At 40.6% G+C, this 22,223-nt stretch overlaps 1 protein-coding gene across 3 annotated transcripts in view; it reads left to right on the top strand.

Annotated features, from left to right (window-relative positions):
- The window catches only part of LOC309708965 (integrin alpha-L-like), a 34,006-nt gene that overhangs the window by 1,367 nt on the left and 10,416 nt on the right, over window positions 1–22,223 (top strand). For 2 of the 3 annotated variants that reach the window (XM_082537349.1, XM_082537351.1), the window contains exons 2-20: window positions 1,297–1,426; window positions 2,936–3,018; window positions 3,105–3,190; window positions 3,277–3,391; window positions 10,283–10,413; window positions 10,515–10,657; window positions 10,802–10,952; window positions 11,174–11,309; window positions 11,409–11,482; window positions 12,062–12,176; window positions 12,368–12,510; window positions 13,419–13,565; window positions 13,652–13,849; window positions 19,937–20,067; window positions 20,495–20,649; window positions 20,737–20,903; window positions 21,001–21,117; window positions 21,521–21,591; window positions 21,674–21,815. In XM_082537349.1, coding sequence (XP_082393475.1) covers window positions 1,297–1,426; window positions 2,936–3,018; window positions 3,105–3,190; window positions 3,277–3,391; window positions 10,283–10,413; window positions 10,515–10,657; window positions 10,802–10,952; window positions 11,174–11,309; window positions 11,409–11,482; window positions 12,062–12,176; window positions 12,368–12,510; window positions 13,419–13,565; window positions 13,652–13,849; window positions 19,937–20,067; window positions 20,495–20,649; window positions 20,737–20,903; window positions 21,001–21,117; window positions 21,521–21,591; window positions 21,674–21,815 — 2,435 coding nt within the window. The remainder of the gene's footprint in view (window positions 1–1,296; window positions 1,427–2,935; window positions 3,019–3,104; window positions 3,191–3,276; window positions 3,392–10,282; window positions 10,414–10,514; window positions 10,658–10,801; window positions 10,953–11,173; window positions 11,310–11,408; window positions 11,483–12,061; window positions 12,177–12,367; window positions 12,511–13,418; window positions 13,566–13,651; window positions 13,850–19,936; window positions 20,068–20,494; window positions 20,650–20,736; window positions 20,904–21,000; window positions 21,118–21,520; window positions 21,592–21,673; window positions 21,816–22,223) is intronic. The other variant, XM_082537350.1, reaches the window with a different exon arrangement.

The raw sequence follows: 22,223 nt of genomic DNA, 5'->3' as shown, positions 1-22,223 counted from the left end.
AGTGGCCTCCTCCTAACCAGAGAGGGAATTGTTTTACTATGGAGGGAATGGTTTTTTAACTGATGAAGTACACAGAGCTCACATACAGTGGAGGAAATATTTATTTGATCACTCAGAAAACAATGAATTGCCTGGGGGGAGCAACAGCGCAGCTCGAGAGAACCCAGCAAACAGATTTTCCAGGGCCTGGGTCTGGCGCTCTGCCTGGTCCTGTAGCTTCTGCAGTTGTTGTCAGCTACCCAGTCAGAGCGCAGGGGTTTCCAGTAGTTTATTGACTGTGTTGTTATCTCGATTGAACAGTAAAATATATCGGTCACTGGAAATGTATCAGGAAAGCCCACCCAAGTAAACGGTGTGTGAGAAACACCATATATAGAAAAACGTGTTCATAGATAATGAGTGTGACAAGGCTCACTCATGGATTCCCTCCAAGCACAGAATACCAACAGTTCATTCAGCTCTCACAAACACATTATCTCAGCTCACATATACAGTGTTGTGGAAAAGGCTTTGCCCCCTTCCTGATTTCCTAATTTTATATGTTTGACATTGAGTCCTTTACAGCTCTGTGGAAGAATTTTGGCCCACTCATCTTTGCAGTATTGTAATTCAGCCATATCAGAGGGTTGCTGAGTTAGTTTTATGCCAGATATAATGGGACACACAGCTTCCAAAAAGTCAACTTTTGTCTCTCCAGTCCACAGAGTATTTTCCCGAAAGTCTTGGGGATCAAAAAGATGTTTTCTGGCAAAAATTTATATTTCGCACATAGCCATATAGGGTTAGATTATTTCTCACTCCATAAATACAATCATTTAGAATATGCATTTTGTTTTTACCTGTGTTATCTTTGTCTAATATTTAAATTTGTTTGATGATCTGAAAGTGTGACAAACATGCAAAAAAAACGAAATCAGGAAGGGAGCTAACATTTTTTTACATCTTTGTACATCATATTCAGTGGACCTGCCCTGTTATCAAGTCCAGTTCTGGGCGTGCTCTTTTCATATTCCTTTTTTCACACTAGCTTCTCACCCCGTTCCACCATGTGCTCTTTGTACTGCCTCTTCTTCAGGCCCCAGCATGATACTGAAATAGGAAGAGACTGACTGATGCAAAGTGATCAGTCTTACCCGACTCACTGCCCCCAAATGATTCAGGCACACCTTTCCCATCTGCAGCAGTGCAAAAACCATTTCCCGTATAAGCTGTGCTTTTTGTTTATTGGTGATGCAGGTTTCATTTAGGGTATTAAAGTCTTAGTTAGTATCAATTTCATGCTTTTCACTTTCTCAGCTTCAACCATCCCTGCCTGTTTGGCTTTTAATATTGACACAAGAAATCCTGAAGTCTTTCTGGGTGAACCAGGTGATTTCTTTGGATACCGAGTGCTACAGTACTTGAACAAGTCTAGTAATAACAAAGGGTAAGTTTGACTCAAGACATTGTATAATACTGTATCCTGTGAGTGATCTAACACTGTTGAAAGCACTAATTAAAACTCTTCTGCTGCACTTCAAACCCAACGTTCAACGTAATTACATAGATTTAGTAGAAAATTTAGTAATAATTTAGTAAAAATCTATTTTTTAAAATAAATATTTAAGTTTCTGTAACATTTCTTCCTTTTTAAGTGCATGAAACTAATTGTTTTTGACTAATTTGAAATACTGCATGGATGAAGGGAACCACATTTAACAGTAATTTCAAGGAACTGAAGTCAAATGTCCTTTAATACTGTAATGAGCAGGCATAAGCAGGCACGAGGCGCAGTGAGTGAGTAGCTAGTTATTTACTGTGACTGGTATCACATGTTGGAGTGTGCAGTGTGATGCTTTCCTTATTAAAGAAAAAATATATTTCGGATGAATTTAAACCATTCTGATCCTTTTACAAAGTGTGTAATCACCTTTGGTGTTCTGACTCTGTTCCTCCAATCTTCTCTCTGTGTTTGTTTGTCTGTTTTGTTCCCCCGCTTATGTCAAGTTAATCTCATCTCCTTTTTCAGTTTTCTTCCTATTGTAAGTTTGGATATTAATATAAAGGAGTACAAATATATCCTAAAAACTTTCATATTTAATGAACCATCTATTCTTCAAAGCCTGAATATCTAAATAAAGGGGGAGGAGAGATGGTAAATGGACTGGTTCTTTAGCTGTTTAGCACTTAAACACTGATGACCCATCATAGCAGAACAGAATTCCAGCAGTGATAGGGGATAGGAGAGGACCCCCTGGAGTTTAGACACTGGTGGTGGTGTTGAAGATGCAGAGGCTTGGATGGGGGTGAGACAGGTTTTACAAACAAGTGAATGAGTACTGAAACTTAAAGCAGTCAGAGTGGAGAGTGATTGGCTCACAGAAGGCAGGCAAGAAAATGACTGGACTAGAATAATGAGGTTGGTATGAATTTGACACGGCACGGTGGTTAGCACTGTTGCCGCACAGCAAGAAGGTCCTGAGTTCAATTCCACCATCAGGCCGGGGTCTTTCTGTGTGGAGTTTGCATGTTCTCCCCGTGTTTGCGTGGGTTCCCTCCGGGTACTCCGGCTTCCTCCCACCGTCCAAAGACATGCAGCTTGTGGGGATAGGTTAATTGGATAATCCAAATTGCCACTAGGTGTGAATGAATGTGAGTGTGAATGGTTGTCTGTCACTTGTGTGTTGGCCCTGCGACAGACTGGCGAACTGTCCAGGATGTACCCTGCCTCTCGCCCTATGACAGCTGGGATAGGCTCCAGCGCCCCCCGCGACCCTGAAAAGGAGAAGCGAATGGATGGATGGATGGATGAATTTGACAGCGTGGGAAAATGTAAGCAATGTAGAGAATAGACTAGGAGCTGAAGACCTAGGAAAGCAGGCAGATGATTACAGACCCTCCCCATAGAACTTATGCATAAACTTCATTAACTAATTAGTGTCATCATTTTCCACAGGATAGTCGTCACTGCACCTCTCAGGCTAAATGGATCTGGAGGAATTTACCAACCTCACCAAAACAAGTGGTTCAAACCTACTGGTATCAACAGAATATTACACAATTTACAACTTACAACTAAATACATTACTGTAAAAGTTTGTGTATTTTATAATAAAATGCTTCAGTTGCAGAGGACCTGCAGTCAAACACAACAGCAGTCAAACATCTTGGCTTGTCGATCGCTGCTGATTCCTCCGGCTCCAGATTCACTGTGAGTAAATCACTCTCTCTCCTCATCACTGTGAGCAAAACAAATTAATATGCAGAGCTTTATTTAACTTTTATGCTCTGATTTAGGTTTGCAGTCCAAGTTTGGTGCATGAATGCAATGAGAACTCCTATCTGAACAGTATTTGTTATGAGCTCTCTGATCAACTCCAGAAAATCTCCTCTTTCAAACCTGCGTATCAAGGTAAAGTGTTCCTCCATGTTTATTTTAGTAAAAGTAAGTAAGTAAAATGTATTTATATAGCCCTTTTTACAGATAAAATGACAAAGTGCTTCACAATAAAACCAGAAATATAAATATAACCTTTGTGCCGCTGCCTGAAAAGTCCACATGCTTTGAACCTAGTATGTGGGACCAACAGTAACCTCTGACCTGAAGACTTAAGAGTTCGGGAAGAAGGAAGAGGTGTTCAAAGCTCAGAGATATACTGGGGAGTTTCATCATGTTGTACATTCTGTACAGTCTGAAGGCGATCCAATGATGATTCGCTGAAACAAGTAATCAGAGCGTTACAGTAATCTGAAGAGAGATGAAAGTAGAATAATCCTTTTCTCTCCCCACATGCCACTGCCATTCTTGTTTATAGCCTGGTCACTTCCCGGATCGATTACTGCAACTCTCTTCTTTTTGGTCTTAGTCACAAATCTATCCATAAGCTTCAACGGGTCCAGAACTCTACTGCTCGTATTATCACCAGGACCCCTTCTATGCACCACATCACCCCTGCTCTGCAGTAGCTTCACTGGCTTCTGGTTAAATACCACATCAATTTCAATATAATTTTGTACATATTCAAGGCTATACATCATCTCTCGCCTTCATACCTCTCTGACCTGGTTCAAATCACCATCCCTTCTCGGTGTCTCAGATCCTCCTCTTCTCTTTCTCTTTCCATCCCTTCCCCCCGGCTAGCCACCATGGGGCGCAGGGCTTTCTGTTGCTCTGCCCCCCGTCTTTGGAACTCCTTCCACCTGAGATAAGAAACATCACTTCCCTCCCTCTTTTTAAGTTCAGACGCAAAACTCAGCTATTCACATTAGCCTATTCCACATAAATCTTTCCATCCTGCTACTTTAATTTATTTTAAATATTTGCTCAACATTTTATCCTTATTATTTTGTAAATTGTTACGTTTGTTGTTGTTATAGCTTGTGTACAGTGTCCTCGAGTGTTTTTTAAAGGCACTTTCTTAAATAAAAATGTATTAATATTATTATTATTTTGATTTTGTCTATATTTAACTGGAGGAAGTTGCCATTAACCATTGTTTGATTTCTGACAGACAATTATTTAAACAAGACCATTTATAAAACTTAGAAGCTTTGAAAGAACAATATAACTGAATGTCATCTGCACAGAGGTGATAAGAACTATTACTGCAACGTCTGATAATTTGGCCTAGAGGGATTATATAAAGCAAAAAGAGAATCAAACCCGAAACAAATCATTGAGGGACCCCACAGGGCAGAACTGATGTTTCAGACAAAATTTGATACATACAGACAGTAAAAGATCTTTCACATAGATGCAACATGAACCATTTCAAAACAACACCAGTAATCCTAAACAAGCCCTTAAGCCTATTTATCATGATCAATGGTATTAAAGCAGAGGTGAGATCCAGTAGAACCAGAATTGTTTACTTTCCAAAGTCTGCTGTGATCAAAATGTCACTAGGCATGTTACAGTGGGGCAAAAAAGTATTTAGTCAGCCACCGATTGTGCAAGTTCCCCCACCTAAAATGATGACAGAGGTCAGTAATTTGCACCAGAGGTACACTTCAACTGTGAGAGACAGAATGTGAAAAAAAAATCCATGAATCCACATGGTAGGATTTGTAAAGAATTTATTCGTAAATCAGGGTGGAAAATAAGTATTTGGTCACCTCAAACAAGGAAAATCTCTGGCTCTCACAGACCTGTAACGTCTTCTGTAAGAAGCTTTTCTGTCCCCCACTCGTTACCTGTATGAATGGCACCTGTTTGAACTCATCATCTGTATAAAAGACACCTGTCCACAGCCTCAAACAGTCAGACTCCGAACTCCGCCATGGCCAAGACCAAAGAGCTTTCGAAGGACACCAGGAAAAGTATTGTAGACCTGCACCAGACTGGGAAGAGTGAATCTACAATAGGCAAGCAGCTTGGTGTGAAAAAATCAACTGTGGGAGCAATCATCAGAAAATGGAAGACATACAAGACCACTGATAATCTCCCTCGATCTGGGGCTCCACGCAAGATCTCATCCCGTGGGGTCAAAATGATCATGAGAACGGTGAGCAAAGATCCCAGAACCACACGGGGGGACCTGGTGAATGACCTGCAGAGAGCTGGGACCAAAGTAACAAAGGTCACCATCAGTAACACACTACAACGGCAGGGAATCAAATCCCGCAGTGCCAGACGTAAGTAAGTAAGTAAGTAAGTAAAATTTATTTATATAGCACTTTTTAAGACAAAACGCTGTTACAAAGTGCTTCACAAGAAAACATGTCAAACAAACAATATAGCAACATAAAGAAAGTATAAAAGCATATCAAACAAGCAATAGTACAATATAAATATAAAATAAAACAACATGTTACGCATTAACATTTCCCAAATGCCTGTCTAAACAGATGAGTTTTAAGCTGTTTTTTGAAAGAAGCCACCGTGTCGATGGTGCGTAGTGGGGGGGGTAAACCGTTCCACAGTATAGGAGCCAGGGTTTGAAATGCGTGATCCCCCTTTGTTTTCAGACGAGTCCGTGGGATAGATAGACGACCGCTATCAGTGGATCTAAGAGTTCGCTTTGGAGAATAGGGCTGGAGAAGCTCCGAGATATAGATGGGGGCCCCACCTTGTAGAGACATAAACGTAAAGGTGAGGATTTTAAACTTATATCTATACTCAACCGGAAGCCAATGCAGGGATTTTAGTATAGGAGTGATATGGGAAAATTTATTGCTATGGGTCAAAAGCCTTGCTGCAGCATTCTGAACCGCTTGGAGCCGATTTAGTGAGGCCTTAGAAACGCAGGAAAAGAGTGCATTACAATAATCCAGCCGGGAGGAGATAAAGGCGTGGACAAGCATCTCCAGTTCGGTTGTGGAGACAATAGTCCTGAGTTTGGCAATATTTCTTAAGTGAAAAAAGCAAGAGCGGGTCACGGATTTAACATGGGCATCAAAGGACAAAGATTGGTCGAAAATTATCCCAAGATTCCGGGCAGTGGCTTTTATCGACGATGAAAAAGCACCCAGATGTTGACTAATCTGTGGCTTGATATTCTCCGGGGCTAGGATTAAGCACTCGGTCTTGTCTGCGTTCAACTGCAGAAAATTGTTTGTCATCCAAAGATTGATTTCCTTAAGACAGTCCATAAGAGTGGATAGCTTGTCTAATTCCCAAGATTTAAAAGAAATGTATAATTGGATGTCGTCCGCATATAAATGATAGGAAATATTTTTGAAACCGCTAATGATCCGGCCTAAGGGAAGAATATATAGTGAAAATAATAGGGGGCTTAGAACCGAACCTTGTGGAACTCCACATAGAAGCTTAGCCACGTCTGATTGGAAGTTTCCCACTGAAACTAAAAGCGTCCTATCTTCCAGGAATGAGGTGAACCACTTTAGAACAGATCCTGATATCCCTACCGTGCAGTTTAAGCGATCGATTAAGATCTGATGGTCAACGGTATCAAAAGCTGAGCTAAGGTCCAGAAGAACCAGGACTGAGCAATCACCCCTGTCTGCAGCCATCAAGAGGTCATTTGTGACTTTCAGCAGAGCTGTTTCTGTAGAGTGTAATTTTCTGAAACCCGATTGAAATTTATCAAGAATGTTATGCTTCTCCAGCGCTTTCTTTACTTGTAGCCAAACAACTTTTTCTAGCTATTTTTGAGATAAAAGGAAGTTTTGAGATGGGCCTGTAGCTTGACTGAAGTGTTGGATCCAGGTTAGGCTTTTTCAGCAGAGGTTGAATAACCCCCTGTTTAAAGCACCTGGGGACAGAGCCGGATAGCAATGAATGGTTTATCAGCGTGACCACAGAGGGCCCGATGGTCTCAAAAACTTTACAGAATAAACGAGTAGGTAAGACATCAGCTAAACTCGTTGAAGGATTCAATTGAGTCAGTGTTTCCAATAAATCCTCTAAAGAAACTGGGAGGAAAGATTCCATAATTATGGGGTGTGGACGATCATGGTTGGTGGGGTTTCCTGAGGGAGTTATGTTATGTCTTAGGCAACTAATCTTATCTTGGAAAAATTTTAAAAATTCACTGCAGTCCTTATCTGAAGAGACGGGTGTACATGGCGTTGGGGGGGAGACAAAGCTACTCACTGTATCAAAGACAATTTTCGGGTTTCTTTTTCCTACTGCAAGTAGTTGAGAGAAGTAGGTGGCTCTTGAATCTGACACCATGTCATTAAAGGTAGATAATAGTTCTTTTAAGTGGAGCTTGTGAACCTCGAGTTTTGTGATTTTCCACAGGCGCTCGGTTTTACGGCATATTCGCCTAAAGCTGCGGATAGCTTCTGTAAACCAGGGCGGGCGTTTAACAGTACTGCCTTTCCTGATTTTAAGAGGAGCCACTTTATCTAGAATTTTTTGACATTGTGAATTGAAGGAGGTCATCTGCTGATCTATATCGTCTGTTTCAGATAAATTGTTAACAAACAATTCCCTAAATTCTTCTACCACTGAGTCGCTGATTAATCGTGAGCGCTTCTCATAAACAGAGGGTAGAGTGTCATAAGTAGAAGAGAGATCAAATAAAAGGTATTTATGATCACTAATAAAAATGTCTCTGCAATGAACTGGGCCGATATCCAGACCCAGTGATAATATCAGGTCCAGGGTGTGGCCACCACTGTGTGTTGGCCCAGTCACATGTTGGACAAGGTTAAAAGAGTCTAAGAGAGTAAGAAAATCCGAAGCAGCGTGACATGAACTGTCGTCAACATGAAGATTGAAATCCCCCAGCAGAAGAATTTTTTCCAGCTTAATGGTGGAGGATAGAAAATCCCCAAACTCCACTAAGAAACTCCTAGCTAGTCCTGGTGGCCTATAGATTAAAATCACATAGAAGGGATGAGTCCTATTGATCTTCATCATCTGGATTTCAAAGGAGTTAAAGGAGGGGGTCTTTACCAGCCGACAAAAAAAGGAGTTTCTAGAAATAACTGCCAACCCACCACCACGTCCTGAGAGACGCGGTGTGGTTAAGCACTTACAGTCTGCTGGACACAGTTCTTTGAAATGGACAAATTCCATATTCCGCTGCCAAGTTTCAGTTAGGAACATAAAGTCCAGGTTATTCCTAATGAAAAGGTCGTTGAGAACAAATGCCTTATTTGAGATCGAGCGGCAGTTTAATAGAGCCATGTTAATCGGCGGTGCTGGAGTGTCACTGTTTACACCCTGCGGGGCTTGGTGTAGGTTCGCACTGCATACTCCTCGGGGTTTTTTACCGTTTAGTATAATCCGTGGGACAATAGGACGGTCACTCACATGGTCTGGAAAAACTGTTTTCAGACACGGCGTCCTGATGAAGCCCATGCGAGGAGACTGTGCATTGAGCTGGAGGTCCGCCTTAGCAAAAACATCCACTGTTGAGAACTCCAAGCAGGCCGTTAAATCAGCGGTACTCTTATATTTCCGTAGTCTCACTTGGATGCCCGCTCTCCTTCCTCGTCTTCTCTGACGGTGATTTGTCCGGGAACGGCGGCTCCGGTTTTTCCCTGGCCCAGGCAAGCAAGGGACGTAATGGGCAACAGCTGATCGCCCGAGAGGTGGAGAGAAGCCTCGAAAATATTTCCAGGTTTCATCCATAGATTTCATAGTTGATTTAATCCGAAGTAGAGTGTGGCGATCGTAAACATAGGTAGCTGTAATCTTATCCACAGACAGCAGCAAAATGGGTAATGCAACATAAAACAGAAGAAGAACACAGAGTCTGACAGCGGCATTGCCGATCACAGGCGCCATCTTGTCATTAGCAACGTCATTAGCAGACGTGTTCCGCTGCTGAAGCCAGTGCATGTCCAGGCCCGTCTGAAGTTTGCCAGAGAGCACATGGATGATACAGCAGAGGATTGGGAGAATGTCATGTGGTCAGATGAAACCAAAGTAGAACTTTTTGGTATAAACTCAACTCGTCGTGTTTGGAGGAAGAAGAATACTGAGTTGCATCCCAAGAACACCATACCTACTGTGAAGCATGGGGGTGGAAACATCATGCTATGGGGCTGTTTTTCTGCCAAGGGGACAGGACGACTGATCCGTGTTAAGGACAGAATGAATGGGGCCATGTATCGTGAGATTTTGGGCCAAAACCTCCTTCCATCAGTGAGAACTTTGAAGATGAAACGAGGCTGGGTCTTCCAACATGACAATGATCCAAAACACACCGCCCGGGCAACAAAGGAGTGGCTCCGTAAGAAGCATTTGAAAGTCCTGGAGTGGCCTAGCCAGTCTCCAGACCTCAACCCCATAGAAAATCTGTGGCGGGAGTTGAAAGTCCGTGTTGCTCGGCGACAGCCCCAAAACATCACTGCTCTCGAGAAGATCTGCATGGAGGAATGGGCCAAAATACCAGCTACTGTGTGTGCAAACCTGGTAAAGACCTATAGTAAACGTTTGACCTCTGTTATTGCCAATAAAGGTTATGTTACAAAGTATTGAGTTGTATTTTTGTTATTGACCAAATACTTATTTTCCACCCTGATTTACCAATAAATTCTTTACAAATCCTACCATGTGGATTCATGGATTTTTCTTTCACATTCTGTCTCTCACAGTTGAAGTGTACCTCTGGTGCAAATTACTGACCTCTGTCATCATTTTAGGTGGGGGAACTTGCACAATCGGTGGCTGACTAAATACTTTTTTGCCCCACTGTAAGTAAAGTGGTTTCAGTGGAATGCAATTTGCTCAAACCAGACTGGAAAAGGTCCATTACGTTGTTTTCTTCAAAAAGTAGTTAAGTTATTCTGCTACTGTTTTTTTTCAACAATATTTAATACAAATGGTAATTTTGACCTGTAACTGCCTGGAAGAGTTATGATTAAATATGTTTTATTTTTCCAGAATGCACCAAAAAGACAGTGGACCTCGTCTTTCTGTTTGATGGATCAGGGAGTTTGACTCAAAATGAATTCAACAGAAATAAAGATGTTATTGTGGAGATAATGGACAGCCTGAAGAACATGTCGATCAAGGTCAGTTCACTACTGCAACATTTAAGCATTCACAGCTTTTATTTGTTAAGATATATTTACCGTTTAGTGTCGTATCTAAATAATTTATGTTGGTTTTTCAGTTTGCAGCAGTTCAGTTTGCCACAAGAGTCCACAAAGTGTTTGACTTCAATGACTATAAAGCCGGACGTGCTCTTGATAAACTCATGAAAGAAAATCATTTAAAAGGTCTCACCAACACACACAGAGCCATCGAATTTGTTCTGTAAGTTCAGTTATAATAAAAGAAGAAAGGCTCAACACAACTGTGACATTATTTGCATCTTAAGTTTGTTGATTTACTGTTAATGTGTTCATGTTCACAGCTTGGTTTATTGTGTTACAAAAGCTGTTTTTACTTTTGTTTCAGTGATGAAATCTTTGACAACAAAGCTGCAGGCGCCTCTCCTGATGCAACTAAAGCTCTGATTCTAATCACAGACTTAGATCCCTCTGATACAGACAGAAAAGGGATAATTAAAAAATATGATGAGAAAAATATAATTCGTCTTGTTATTGGGGTAATGCCATATATCATGTCTCCTTTTTTGTCACGTTTGGTTTCTTCTGTTCACTTCTGTATAACAATCAATGCTCTTTTTAATATATGTGATGAATATGAGTTTATTGTTGTGGGTCAGAACAAGTAAATTCCAATTTTTATTCTAATATTGTGTTTTTTTCTTATGCTGATGTCAGACTTGGAACTCCTTCATGTTTTAAAGCTGTGTTCTGGTTTCAGATCAAGGATGCAAAGCTGGATAAATTTAGGGCCATCGCTTCAGAACCAAAAGACAAAAATGCCTTCAAAATTGAGAATTATGATGGACTCACAGGAGTACTGGAGAATTTTCAGAAAGATGTCTTTGTTATGGAAGGTGGGGTCTAATTTCTTTCAATCAAGAATCAAGAATTCATGTCATCTCATCTTCCACATGTGCAGCTGTAACGTGTACTCCCTGATGGTCCATATTTAGGTTCCAAAGGGGCTCAAGCAAGAAACCTGACTGATGAAATGTCTCAGAGTGGATTCAGCGCTATTTTCAACAAGGTGAGCAAAATCTATCTGAGCACCCTAAAGAATCATCTGGAAATCAGACTAAAGCAGGGGTCTCAAACTTAAATGAGCTGTGGGTCACTGCCTGCACTGTCATCTCATGTGAGGGCCACTTTTAGTGTTCAGTAGTACAAACAAGAAAACACCCACAAATATTTCCCAAAATGTAGTGTTTTGTTTGTTTGTTTTTTAAATTTCAAATATTGTATAACAAGACAAAACTGCAAACATGAATGCACATTTTTTCTCACACTTAACTAACTTAAGCCTTTCATTGACCTACCAAATAAGCGAATTGGTACTCTCTTTCTGGCCAGACACAAGTGCAGACATAAATGTACAGTGAAGGGCCAAATTGCATTATATTTCTTCATATCAATATACGGAGTTTGAGTGAAGGACTTTATCCATGCTAAATTTAGCACTTCAGCATCCTTAAAACTTTTCTGCTGCTGACTAACTGGAAAATGAGTCCAGCTGCAGCAGGTCAGATGACACAGTTGATCTTCCGCTTCCTTTTCTAACCATACCTGGGATTCCTGTTTCATTACACCTGCACATTCCTGTTTATAGGATACACTGATTCTGGGTTCAGTGGGAACAAACAGCTGGCGTGGTTCTCTCCAAGAACGTCGAGATAAAACAGAAACAATTGAGGATCAAGAAATGGAGATGGACTCCTACATGGGTAAACTTTATTTACACATTATCTGATGTTTCTTTTTTAAAAATAAGATTTCGTTATTTGGCTCAACACTTGAACAAATGAACTTTGGAAGGTTCCAGTCTAAATCAGTTTTAATATCTTCCAAGTACAACAAATACACACATTAGTTTTTCAAATAAAAACATGTTGTGTGTTATATTTGCCTCTTGCAGGATATTCTGTCTCTGTTGGAGAGAGAGGTGGGGTTTCTTTGTATTTCACGGGTGCACCCCGGTTTCAGCACACAGGACAGGTTGTACTTTTCAAACAAAACAGCAACAACTGGACCACAGCACAAAGAATAACTGGAGACCAGGTCGGTTACTTATATGGTAATTTTACTCTTCATATGGCTCAGTTTGTTTTTGGAAGTCATTGTGTGTCACCATGTCATTGTTGATACCTGATTGTAGTGTTGCCTTGAAATAAATGCAAATTTTCTTGATCAAATCTACTGTTATTTCTATTTTAAATCACTTCTATGTGTAGATCAGTGATTCACATTAACAATTATAGAAAGGTGCTCTATATTATAAAGTAAAGACAGTGAAATATTAGAGAACCACAACAAGCAGACGATCAGCATGATCAAACACTTGATTGAACTCTAGTAACAGGAACAGACATCTAGCAGACTGGTTGAGATAAAATAAGACAGAAAATAAGAGCATGGAGATAAACCACAAATGTCAAACATGACAAAACACAATTTAAAGGAGAGAGAAGACAGAAGTCACCAAGTTGCAGTAATGATGTCGTACAGGGATTGAAAAGATGGGAGTGAAAGAAATATGAAATGCATCACTAGTAGTCTGAGTCTAAAATGATGATAGCGTTCAATGTTTGCAACTTTCCAGACTTGTGCAAAGGCAAATAAACTCTGTGGCTACACAGAGGAAACCAAAGAACTTCTTTACACTGGCACCTTGTTTGATTTAATAAAAACAGTTCAAAAATAAAACTTGTTCAAAGCACCGTAAAGCATTAAACTTACTTTGCAGGCATACATGTCGGTTTCTGTAACTGTTTTTAGGGATTCTTGTTTTTGTCAGCATGTTTATTTTGTTTTGTGAAATCATATTTTCTGGCAGTAATATTGTGTTTTCTGTACATGAAGCATTTTCCCTGCATTGATGATTTTTGAGGCACATTTTTCTATATCCCTAAATGATATAAATCTATAATTAAAACAACACTGAACTAATGATATAACTAACTTGTCAGATCGGTTCCTACTTCGGCGCCGAGCTGTGTTCGGTGGATATTAACTCAGACGGTGACACTGATTTCCTGCTGGTGGGAGCGCCAACGTTTTACCAGCTTCAGGAGAAGAAAGAAGGTCAGATCTACATCTACACTCTGACTGATGAGGTGAGCCACCACTTTGTGATATTACAGTGTGACATTCAATGCTTTCATGATCAAACTCAATGAACTAATCTCCTCTTTTCTCATAGCTGCAACTGAAAAGTGAACTGATTGTGATGGGACCATCCATGGGTAGATTTGGCACCACCATATCCAGCCTCGCAGACCTGAATGGAGATGAACTCCGAGACGTTGCTGTCGGAGCTCCGCTTGAGGATGATAACAGAGGTGCTGTGTATATCTACCTTGGAGACAGACATAGAGGGATACGCAGCACTTTCAGCCAGGTGAGAGACGGACATGGAAACCACAGTAACCATAAACAGCAATGGGTTTGGAACAAGTGAAATATTTTTCAGTAATTTTGAATTTACTTTTAAAAACATTTTTCTGTCTCAGTCTTAACACTTACATAAGTTACATTCAGCAACAGCATCGTAGGAACTTATACAACTTATAAAACCTCATGCGTGTATAAATGGACACAGAAGGACATAGCCACTGTGACATCACTATAATTTAAGCTGAGAAAAGTCAAAATATCAAAGTAACATGAGAAACTTTTTAAGTTTCTCAATCTTTGACTTTACTAAATCAACATATTTAGCTGACTTTTCTTGTTCATCCAATAACAATATTCCTCTGAACTTAAAAATAAATGTTAAACTAAAAGAAAGTGAAATTCTTGTTTTTGCTATTAACAATGTTTGACAGCTTACTTATTTCCTGTTTGTCTTTTTTTTTTTTTTGGCCACAAGATTGGAAAAATGGGAGCATCACTTAAAGAAAGATGTCTGCTGTTTACATTTTTTTTTTAAAAGGGGGAAAACAGAGGATCAGATCAGAAATGTTCTTGCTAACCTGACAGGAATGTTGTAATTAGTAGGGGTGCAACGATACTATTATCGATATTGAACCGTTCGATACAGTGCTTTCGGTTCAGTACGCATATGTATGAACAATACCAAATACATTTTTAATTTATTTTATCAACTTTCCTTCTGATGATGCTGTCTGTGTTGAGCGCTCAGTGGATCTGCGCTCGACAGTGCAGCCTAGGCGGAGTAGTCGAACGCAGATTCACTGAGCAGGCAAGCTAGGAGACAGAAGTTAAGCTCTCCTTGCAACATGGCAAATTGAACCTCCCCCACCCTCATTCAGATCTGGCGTTTGGAACTATTTTGGTTTTCATGTGATGTATGACCCTGAAGGTAAGCGCGTCATGGACTAAAGTAAAACAGTATGTTGGATGTTCCACGCAATGCTCAATTACATGGGTGGGAGCTAGTGTGTTAGCGCAGTTAGCTCGTTAACGTGTTGGCCGTCTAGCCCCATGCACGGGCGATCGGCGGTAGCTCGTTAACGGAGATTTGCCGTGTTGTGGCGTTAACGTCATTTCAACGAGATTAACCTGAAAGCACTAGTGGGAACACAACGAATATGACTGCACATTTACGCTGACATCATCCTAGTGCAAAGACAAGTGGAAGCAGACAAAAACAACAAACACGCATGCTACACTTACCCGAGTCATTTAGACAGCCGTTAGCACATGATTCTCCTTACGGGACCTGATATGTTTAATATGCTGCTGAGAATATAGCCCAGAAGAAGCGGATAGTATAGCTTTTATTTTGGAAAGAGCCATTTCTCTGTAATAAACTCTCTTTTCCAAAGATGAGTGATTCCTTAATCAGATACAGGGCTCGCAAAATCGCCTGCCCAACGTCCAGGGGCTAGCGATTTTTCCAGTCGGGCTACCAAAATCTATCTCTGCCCTGCCTGTCGGGCTATCATAGGAAGGAAAAATATATGTCAATGCTTTTGCATTCTTTCGGAAATGTAGCTGGGTAATTATGTCATTGGCATCGGTGAGCCACTGTCAATATGTGACATATTGAAATCGCGTTTGAATTTGCCCTTGTCTTTTGCTTTCACTTTGCAATCACGTGAACTGTGTATAGAGAGCGATAGCACTGATTGGTGAGTGATGATAATTTGCGCACCAATTCCTCTGACATCGTCTTATTAATCGTTAGCTTACTACGCAAACATGACAAGTGAAATCTCCCGCAGCTTAAACATGTGAGAGGTTGATCGAGCAGAGAATCGCTGAGCGTTATGTGAGTGCGTGTGTAAAAGCAGCAGGATATATATTGTAGCGGATCAGGGCTGTTCGGGGTTCTGTTTGTACAGTTATGTTTTGTTTATGTTGCCATAGTGACGGGTGACGCCCTCTCGCTGCTACGGTGTGTCCTTCCGGGGTCAGAGGGCGCCCTGTGTGGTGTTGTTGTTGTTGTTGTTGCTGTGCTGTTGCCATGCTGAGCAGTTAGCTAGCGACAGTGTTCTTCTGCAGATGTCAATAAACGGCTGTGCTCCCTGGCTAGCTCACGGGAAGCAAGACCAAACGACACCTCCGTCTCCTCCTTGTCTGAGCTCGCCACATTGGTGTCAGAAGTGGGATGATGGTGGCACCCCATGTTCTGACCCCAGTGACTTTTCCCCCGCCGGTCGTGACCATCCGGTGCGCCAAAAGAAGGCACCTGGACATTTGCAGGACTTTGTGTGGGGTAATGGGGTCGTCGGGGACGACTGACCCCTTAGGTGGGGGCTATGTAGCGGGTCAGGGCTGTTCGGGGTTCTGTTTGTACAGTTATGTTTTATTTATGTTGCCATAGTGACGGGTGATGCCCTCTCGCTGCGACGGTGTGTCCTTCCGGGGTCAGAGGGCGGCCTGTGTGGTGGTGTTGTTGTTGTTGCTGTTGCTGTGCTGTTGCCGCGCTGAGCAGTTAGCTAGCGACAGTGTCCTTCTGCAGATGTCAATAAACGGCTGTGCTCCCTGGCTAGCTCACGGGAAGCAAGACCAAACGATACCTCCGTCTCCTCCTTGTCTGAGCTCGCCACAATATTTTAGTTCTGCTGAGCCAAATAAGACAGGTCAGGGTGAAGAAGTGACAGCCAAAGAAAAGCTTACCACAAAACGAAAAAGTTATGACAAATCAGACTATAAGGCAAAAAGAAAGTGCAGCTTTATGGTTTCATGGACAAAAGAATTTCTGTGGCTGCAATACGACAAGCGAAATAACCAGGGCTGCACATAAGTGGTCCGCAGGTGCGCATTCGCTGTCAAAATAAAAAAAAAACGGGCACAAGATAAGAAGTTGCAACGCGTGTTTGCATACATAAGATTTTCAGGAGGAGGACAGACATTTGTTTAGAACTCTTAAAGATGTCGAAGAAGCTCCTTTAAGCAATTACTGTGATGTTACTCCACCTCCAAAGAAATGTCAGAAGGAGTCCGAACCACAAAAGAAGCACGTATTCTCGGAAGAGTAGTTGCAGGAGGTGAGCTGGCTTCAAACAAATGATGAACGCACAGAGATGTGGTGCAGAATGTGCCGTGAAAATGTAATAAATGACAAATTAAAAAGGCATGAACATTTTTTTTTTATTGAAAAAATATCGAACCGTGACACCAAAGTATCGAACCGAACCGTGAATTTTGTGTATTGTTGCACCCCTAGTAATTAGGTCAAGAAAAATATTCAAGTGTCTGGAAGTAATAGTCAAAGGTTGTTCAAGGTTCTTTATTTGTCACATACATAGTTAAACAAGTATAACACACAGTGAAATGTAGCCTGACACGCTCGACATGTGCAAAAATGAGGGGGGGGGGTAGAGGAAGAACATTTTATATATATATATATGTATATATATATATATATATATACACATACATACATACATACATACATACATACATACATACACACACACACACACACACACACACACACACACACACACACACACATTGGGTGAATGTGCAGTAGTAGCAGTTGGGGATACTACTGTCAAAGTGCTTTACAGGTCAGCCAGTGAAAACAACGGGGAAAATAGAAATAGACTACAAAAAAACCACCACCACCAGTAGGCAACGGGTGAAGCGTCTTGCCCAAGGACGCAATGACCGAGACTGTCCAAGCCGGGGCTCAAACTGGCAACCTTCTGATTACAAGGCGAACTCCCAACTCTTGAGCCACGATCGCCTCTACGCTAAAATAAAATAATGTAAACTACAATAAAACAGAAAAACAGGGTGTTAATTCAAGCTAAAAGCCATCGTAGTGCTTTAATCTGCTGAGTCAACTGAGATTAAAATCTTTTAAGGTACAGCTGGCCATGAATCCCATGATTTTAAGTATCATTTCAAGTAACAAAAAAAAACCTTTAACAGCACAAATCTCCAGCAAGTCAGCTCAATCTCTGAGCAGTGTTTACTTTTAATGGAATAGTATTTTATTGTATAATTTAGTACACATTACATAATTTTGTATTACTGTAATTGTTTTCTTCATTTGAATATAGTACACGTGTAGCATTCATTTCATTGTTTACTAACTAACAACAACAACAACAACAAACTTTATTTATATAGCACATTTAAAACCAGTGGTGTACAAAAAATGCTTAACATACAAGAGGGGGAGATGAAGTAACAGGGGAGGATCAAGGCTGTGGCAAAGTACCAACATGCTAGCATGTTAGATGGCATTTAAAACACAGAAGCAAAAGAAATCCATATAAAAGCATAAAAGAACAATATGTGTAAAGGATAAAACAGTCAAAAATTTTAAAAATGATTAAAAGTAGTTAAGAATGGACTGAAGATAGAAATAAGCATTAAACTAACTAACAACCAGTCATTAACTGGTAGAAAAGGTGAGGCTAAATAAGTGGGTTTTTAACCGCAGTTTGAAGGATTGAATGGAATCAGACTCGCGGATAGCAATGGGGAGGTTATACCGTAGACCGGGTGCAGCCAAGGCAAATGCTTGGTCACCTCTAGTCTTCAGCCAGGGTCTCAGCTGTACCAAGAGTTCCTGGGAAGATGATCTTAGTACTCTAGTAGGCGTGTATAATCTAAGTAGCTCAATGAGGTAGCTTGGAGCTATATTGTTAATAATTCGGAAGGTAAGCAGCAGGATTTTGAATCGAATGCGATACTTAACGGGAAGCCAATGCAGGTCAGCAAGGACAGGGGTGATAGAGACACGCCGCCCACTACCAGTAAGGAGACGAGCCGCATTCTGAATTTGCAGTCTATGGAGAAGAGTCGAGTTAAGACCAAAGTGAAGGGAGCTGCAATAATCCAACCTAGATGTCACGAAGGTGTGGATAAGCTTTTCCAGGTCCCTATGCGGGACATAATGCCTGACTTTGCTAATAAGACACAATTGATAGAAGCAAGATTTGACAACAGCAGACGCTTGTTTGTCAAATTTTAAAGAGCTATCCAAAAACACACCCAGGCCATTAACAGTGTCGGTGAGGAAACTATCAAAGGAACCGAAGGCATCACGGAGTTGGCCACAGGGAATACTACTGTCAAACACGAGAGATAAGCGAGCCAATCTTTGACTTTGCGCAAGCACTCACGAAAACCGTGCAAAGACATAGCAGGATCATCAGTTAATTCGAAATAGATCTGTATGTCGTCAGCGTGACAATTATGTGCAATGTTGTACTTCACAAAGATGCCTAAGGGGAGCATATACAGTGAGAAGAGCAGGGGGCCGAGGACAGATCCTTGAGGCATGCCACACGAGAGAGGTGCAGCAGAGGAGAGATAAGGGCCAAAATTGATCGAGAAAGAGCTATTAGAAAGATATGACTTAAACCAATCTGGGGCGGCACCTCTAATGCCAACTGTGTGTTCAAGCCTCGCTAATAGGGTGTTATGATCTACCATATCAAAGGCCGAGGATGGATCCAGTAGGACCAGGACTGAAGAGCGTCCAGAGTCAGCAATCAGAAGGAGATCATTGAGCAAGGCTGTTTCAGGAAAGAGAATGAGGCAGCTCAGTCTCTTTCCTTTGACAAGAGTTTCTACCAATCCTACTATTAATGATACTAACTAATCATGTGAACATATTCCAGCTGATAAAATCCTGAAAATACAAGCCAAGGGCTTCAATTAACCTTCACATGAAACATCAGAATAGGAAACAAACAACTTGAGCTCATAGATTTTGACTTTGGAATGATTGCTGATATTTGTGAAACTGTTGATCTCTGGAATTTAAAAAAACAAAACAAGCAAAACACAAAAACAGCCAACTGTCTGTGAGTGGAAAAGGCTTAGATAAAGAGCATCGAGGCGACTGTTGTTGTCATTTGGTGCTGTATAAATACAATTAAATTAGAATAGAGAGGATGGAGGAGAATGGGCAAAATGTCATGTGAAATCTACATCACAAAGAGTAGCATTTCTTATAAGACCTTTGTTAAATTTTAATGTAAATACACCGTTTTTCTCTGCCATACAAATATGTGTGAAAACACTTTTTCAGTATTGAAATCTCTTATTTCAGAGAATCACAGGAGACAAAATAACACCTGGGATAAGATTCTTTGGACAGGCCATCGATGGGGGCGTCGGCATCAAAGAGGATGGCCTCCCAGATATTGTGATCGGATCACAGGGCGCTGCTGTTGTCTTAAGGTAGGGTTAGTGTGCTTAGTGTTAGGGTTACAGCTCCCTTTGCACAACTCTTGTGCTTTGAGTTTTAATTTGGGGGGAAAACACAAAGTTTAAGTTGTTGTTGTTGCCGCAAATTGCTCCATAATGTGTAGATGCAGTTTTTTGCAAATTGGTGAATTTCTGCCCATCATTACCTGTGAGAAACTCGACCACTTTCTCATTTTAAACATTTGATATTTTTTATGTTCTGTTGTGAATAAAATATGGATTTCTGGATGCATTCTGTTGTTACATTTTATAAAGTGTCCCAAATTTTTCAGATTTGGTTTTGTATATAAAATAAAGAACTAATGTTGCTATACTGTATTATGTCCTGATATATAAAACCTTAGTATTGAAAGAGGGCATCATTACTACTTTCTTATTACTGTTCTTAAATGTCTTTCAGCTCCAAGCCCGTCTTTAATGTGATGGCTCACCTATCTTTCCACCCTAAGGAGATAAGCACAGAGAAACTTGACTGTCAGGGTGCAGAAGGAAATTTACTTATGCTTACCTTAACAGCCTGTTTTGAAATGGTAGAAGCAACAAAGAGCAAACAAGGTAGGAGCCTCATTCAGTAAACCATTTAACAGCTGCTGACTGCATCCTGTGAATGCATTATTGTAATCCTGCTCTGCGGGTTTACAGGGAATGTGAGCTCTGGACTGAACATCACATACATGTTCGCCGTGGACCCAATGAGACAAAAACATCGAGGTTTCTTCACTCAAACTGATACGAAAACCAGGAGTCTTACCTCCACCTATGAGCTGAAAGATGAAATGACTTGCTTAAACTTCTCCATCTACATGCACGTATGAAGCTGAATTCATAATATTTGCACATATTCTCAATCTGATCAAAAGCAAACCTCGTGTTTATTGCTCCTCTCTTGTTGCTTTTGCTTTACAGAAATGTGTGATCGACACGTTGTCACCGATCAGCATCAAATTAAACTTTTCTCAAGCTGACAGTGAGACTGCTAACATCACCCTGAACATGGACAGCAAAAAGCAGTCTGCTGTTGAGGTACGTTCTACATACAACATCAATATTCACAAAATTGACAAAGCTGCATCTACACATCCACTATTTTGAGTGTTAAATGAACACTTTGACAGTGTTATCAGTAGCCTAGTCAGGTTTAAAGATTAACAACGACTAACACTGAGCATTTTCAAACACTGAAAAATAACCTAAAATGTTAGGGATATTCCAGTGTTAGAAAATCAGTACTGCTTAGTGTTAGGCTCCTGTTAAAATATAACACTGTCAGTGTTCATTTAATACCGGAAAGAGTGAACCTATATAGAAACTCTCTAGTGTCAATTTAACACTGTACAATTTTGCCACATTCACCACCTCAGTTTAGTGTGTTAGGAAGGAAATCTTTTTTCTGGCATCAATTAAACACAAGTTTTATTTTTCGCAGGTTCCTTTTGAGAAACAATGTAGAAAAAATGACACTTGTATCGCTGAACTGGATGTCAAATTCAAATTTGAGTATGTATATCTACAAACACGACTCAGATATAATACGATTAATGTCATATGTTTAATATTAGGTGTTGTTTGTCTCTCTCAGGACTCCGACATTATTGGTGACAGAAAATAACTACTTCAATGTGACTATACATTTGAAAAATGATGGTGATGACTCATACAACACCAGCCTTATAATGTTCTATCCTCCAGGCCTCTCCTTCTCTAGGATGACTCTTATAAAGGTAACTATAAAGATACATTACAAGACAATACAGTTTTATTTAAATAGCACGTTTAAAAAGGCACACCAAAGAGCTTCACAATGATACAAAGAATCAACATAAATCAATTAACAAAGTACAGATTAGGCACTAGCACTAGCACAGACAGAAAGGAGGCACTAATAGACCAGAAGAGTTAAGTAAAATGTCAATTCAGAAGGAAGGTCAGTTCATGGATACAAAATCTGAACTAAAAAGTAAAAAAAAAAACAGCAGTGAAATTAATTATAAGTTTATTGAAAGGGCATTAACTGGTTGGGAAAGTCAGGTTAAATAAGTAAGCCTTCAATCTTGATTTGAAGGATTGGATAGAGTCTGGGGCATGAATAGAAGCGGGGAGGCTAGTCCAAAGGTTGAAGCAGCTGAAGC

Source organism: Aulonocara stuartgranti, assembly GCF_965226115.1.
Source record: "Aulonocara stuartgranti genome assembly, chromosome: 6".
Taxonomy (NCBI): Eukaryota; Metazoa; Chordata; class Actinopteri; order Cichliformes; family Cichlidae; genus Aulonocara; species Aulonocara stuartgranti.
Note: the sequence above shows the minus strand (reverse complement) of the source record. Positions and strands in the feature narration are given on the sequence as shown.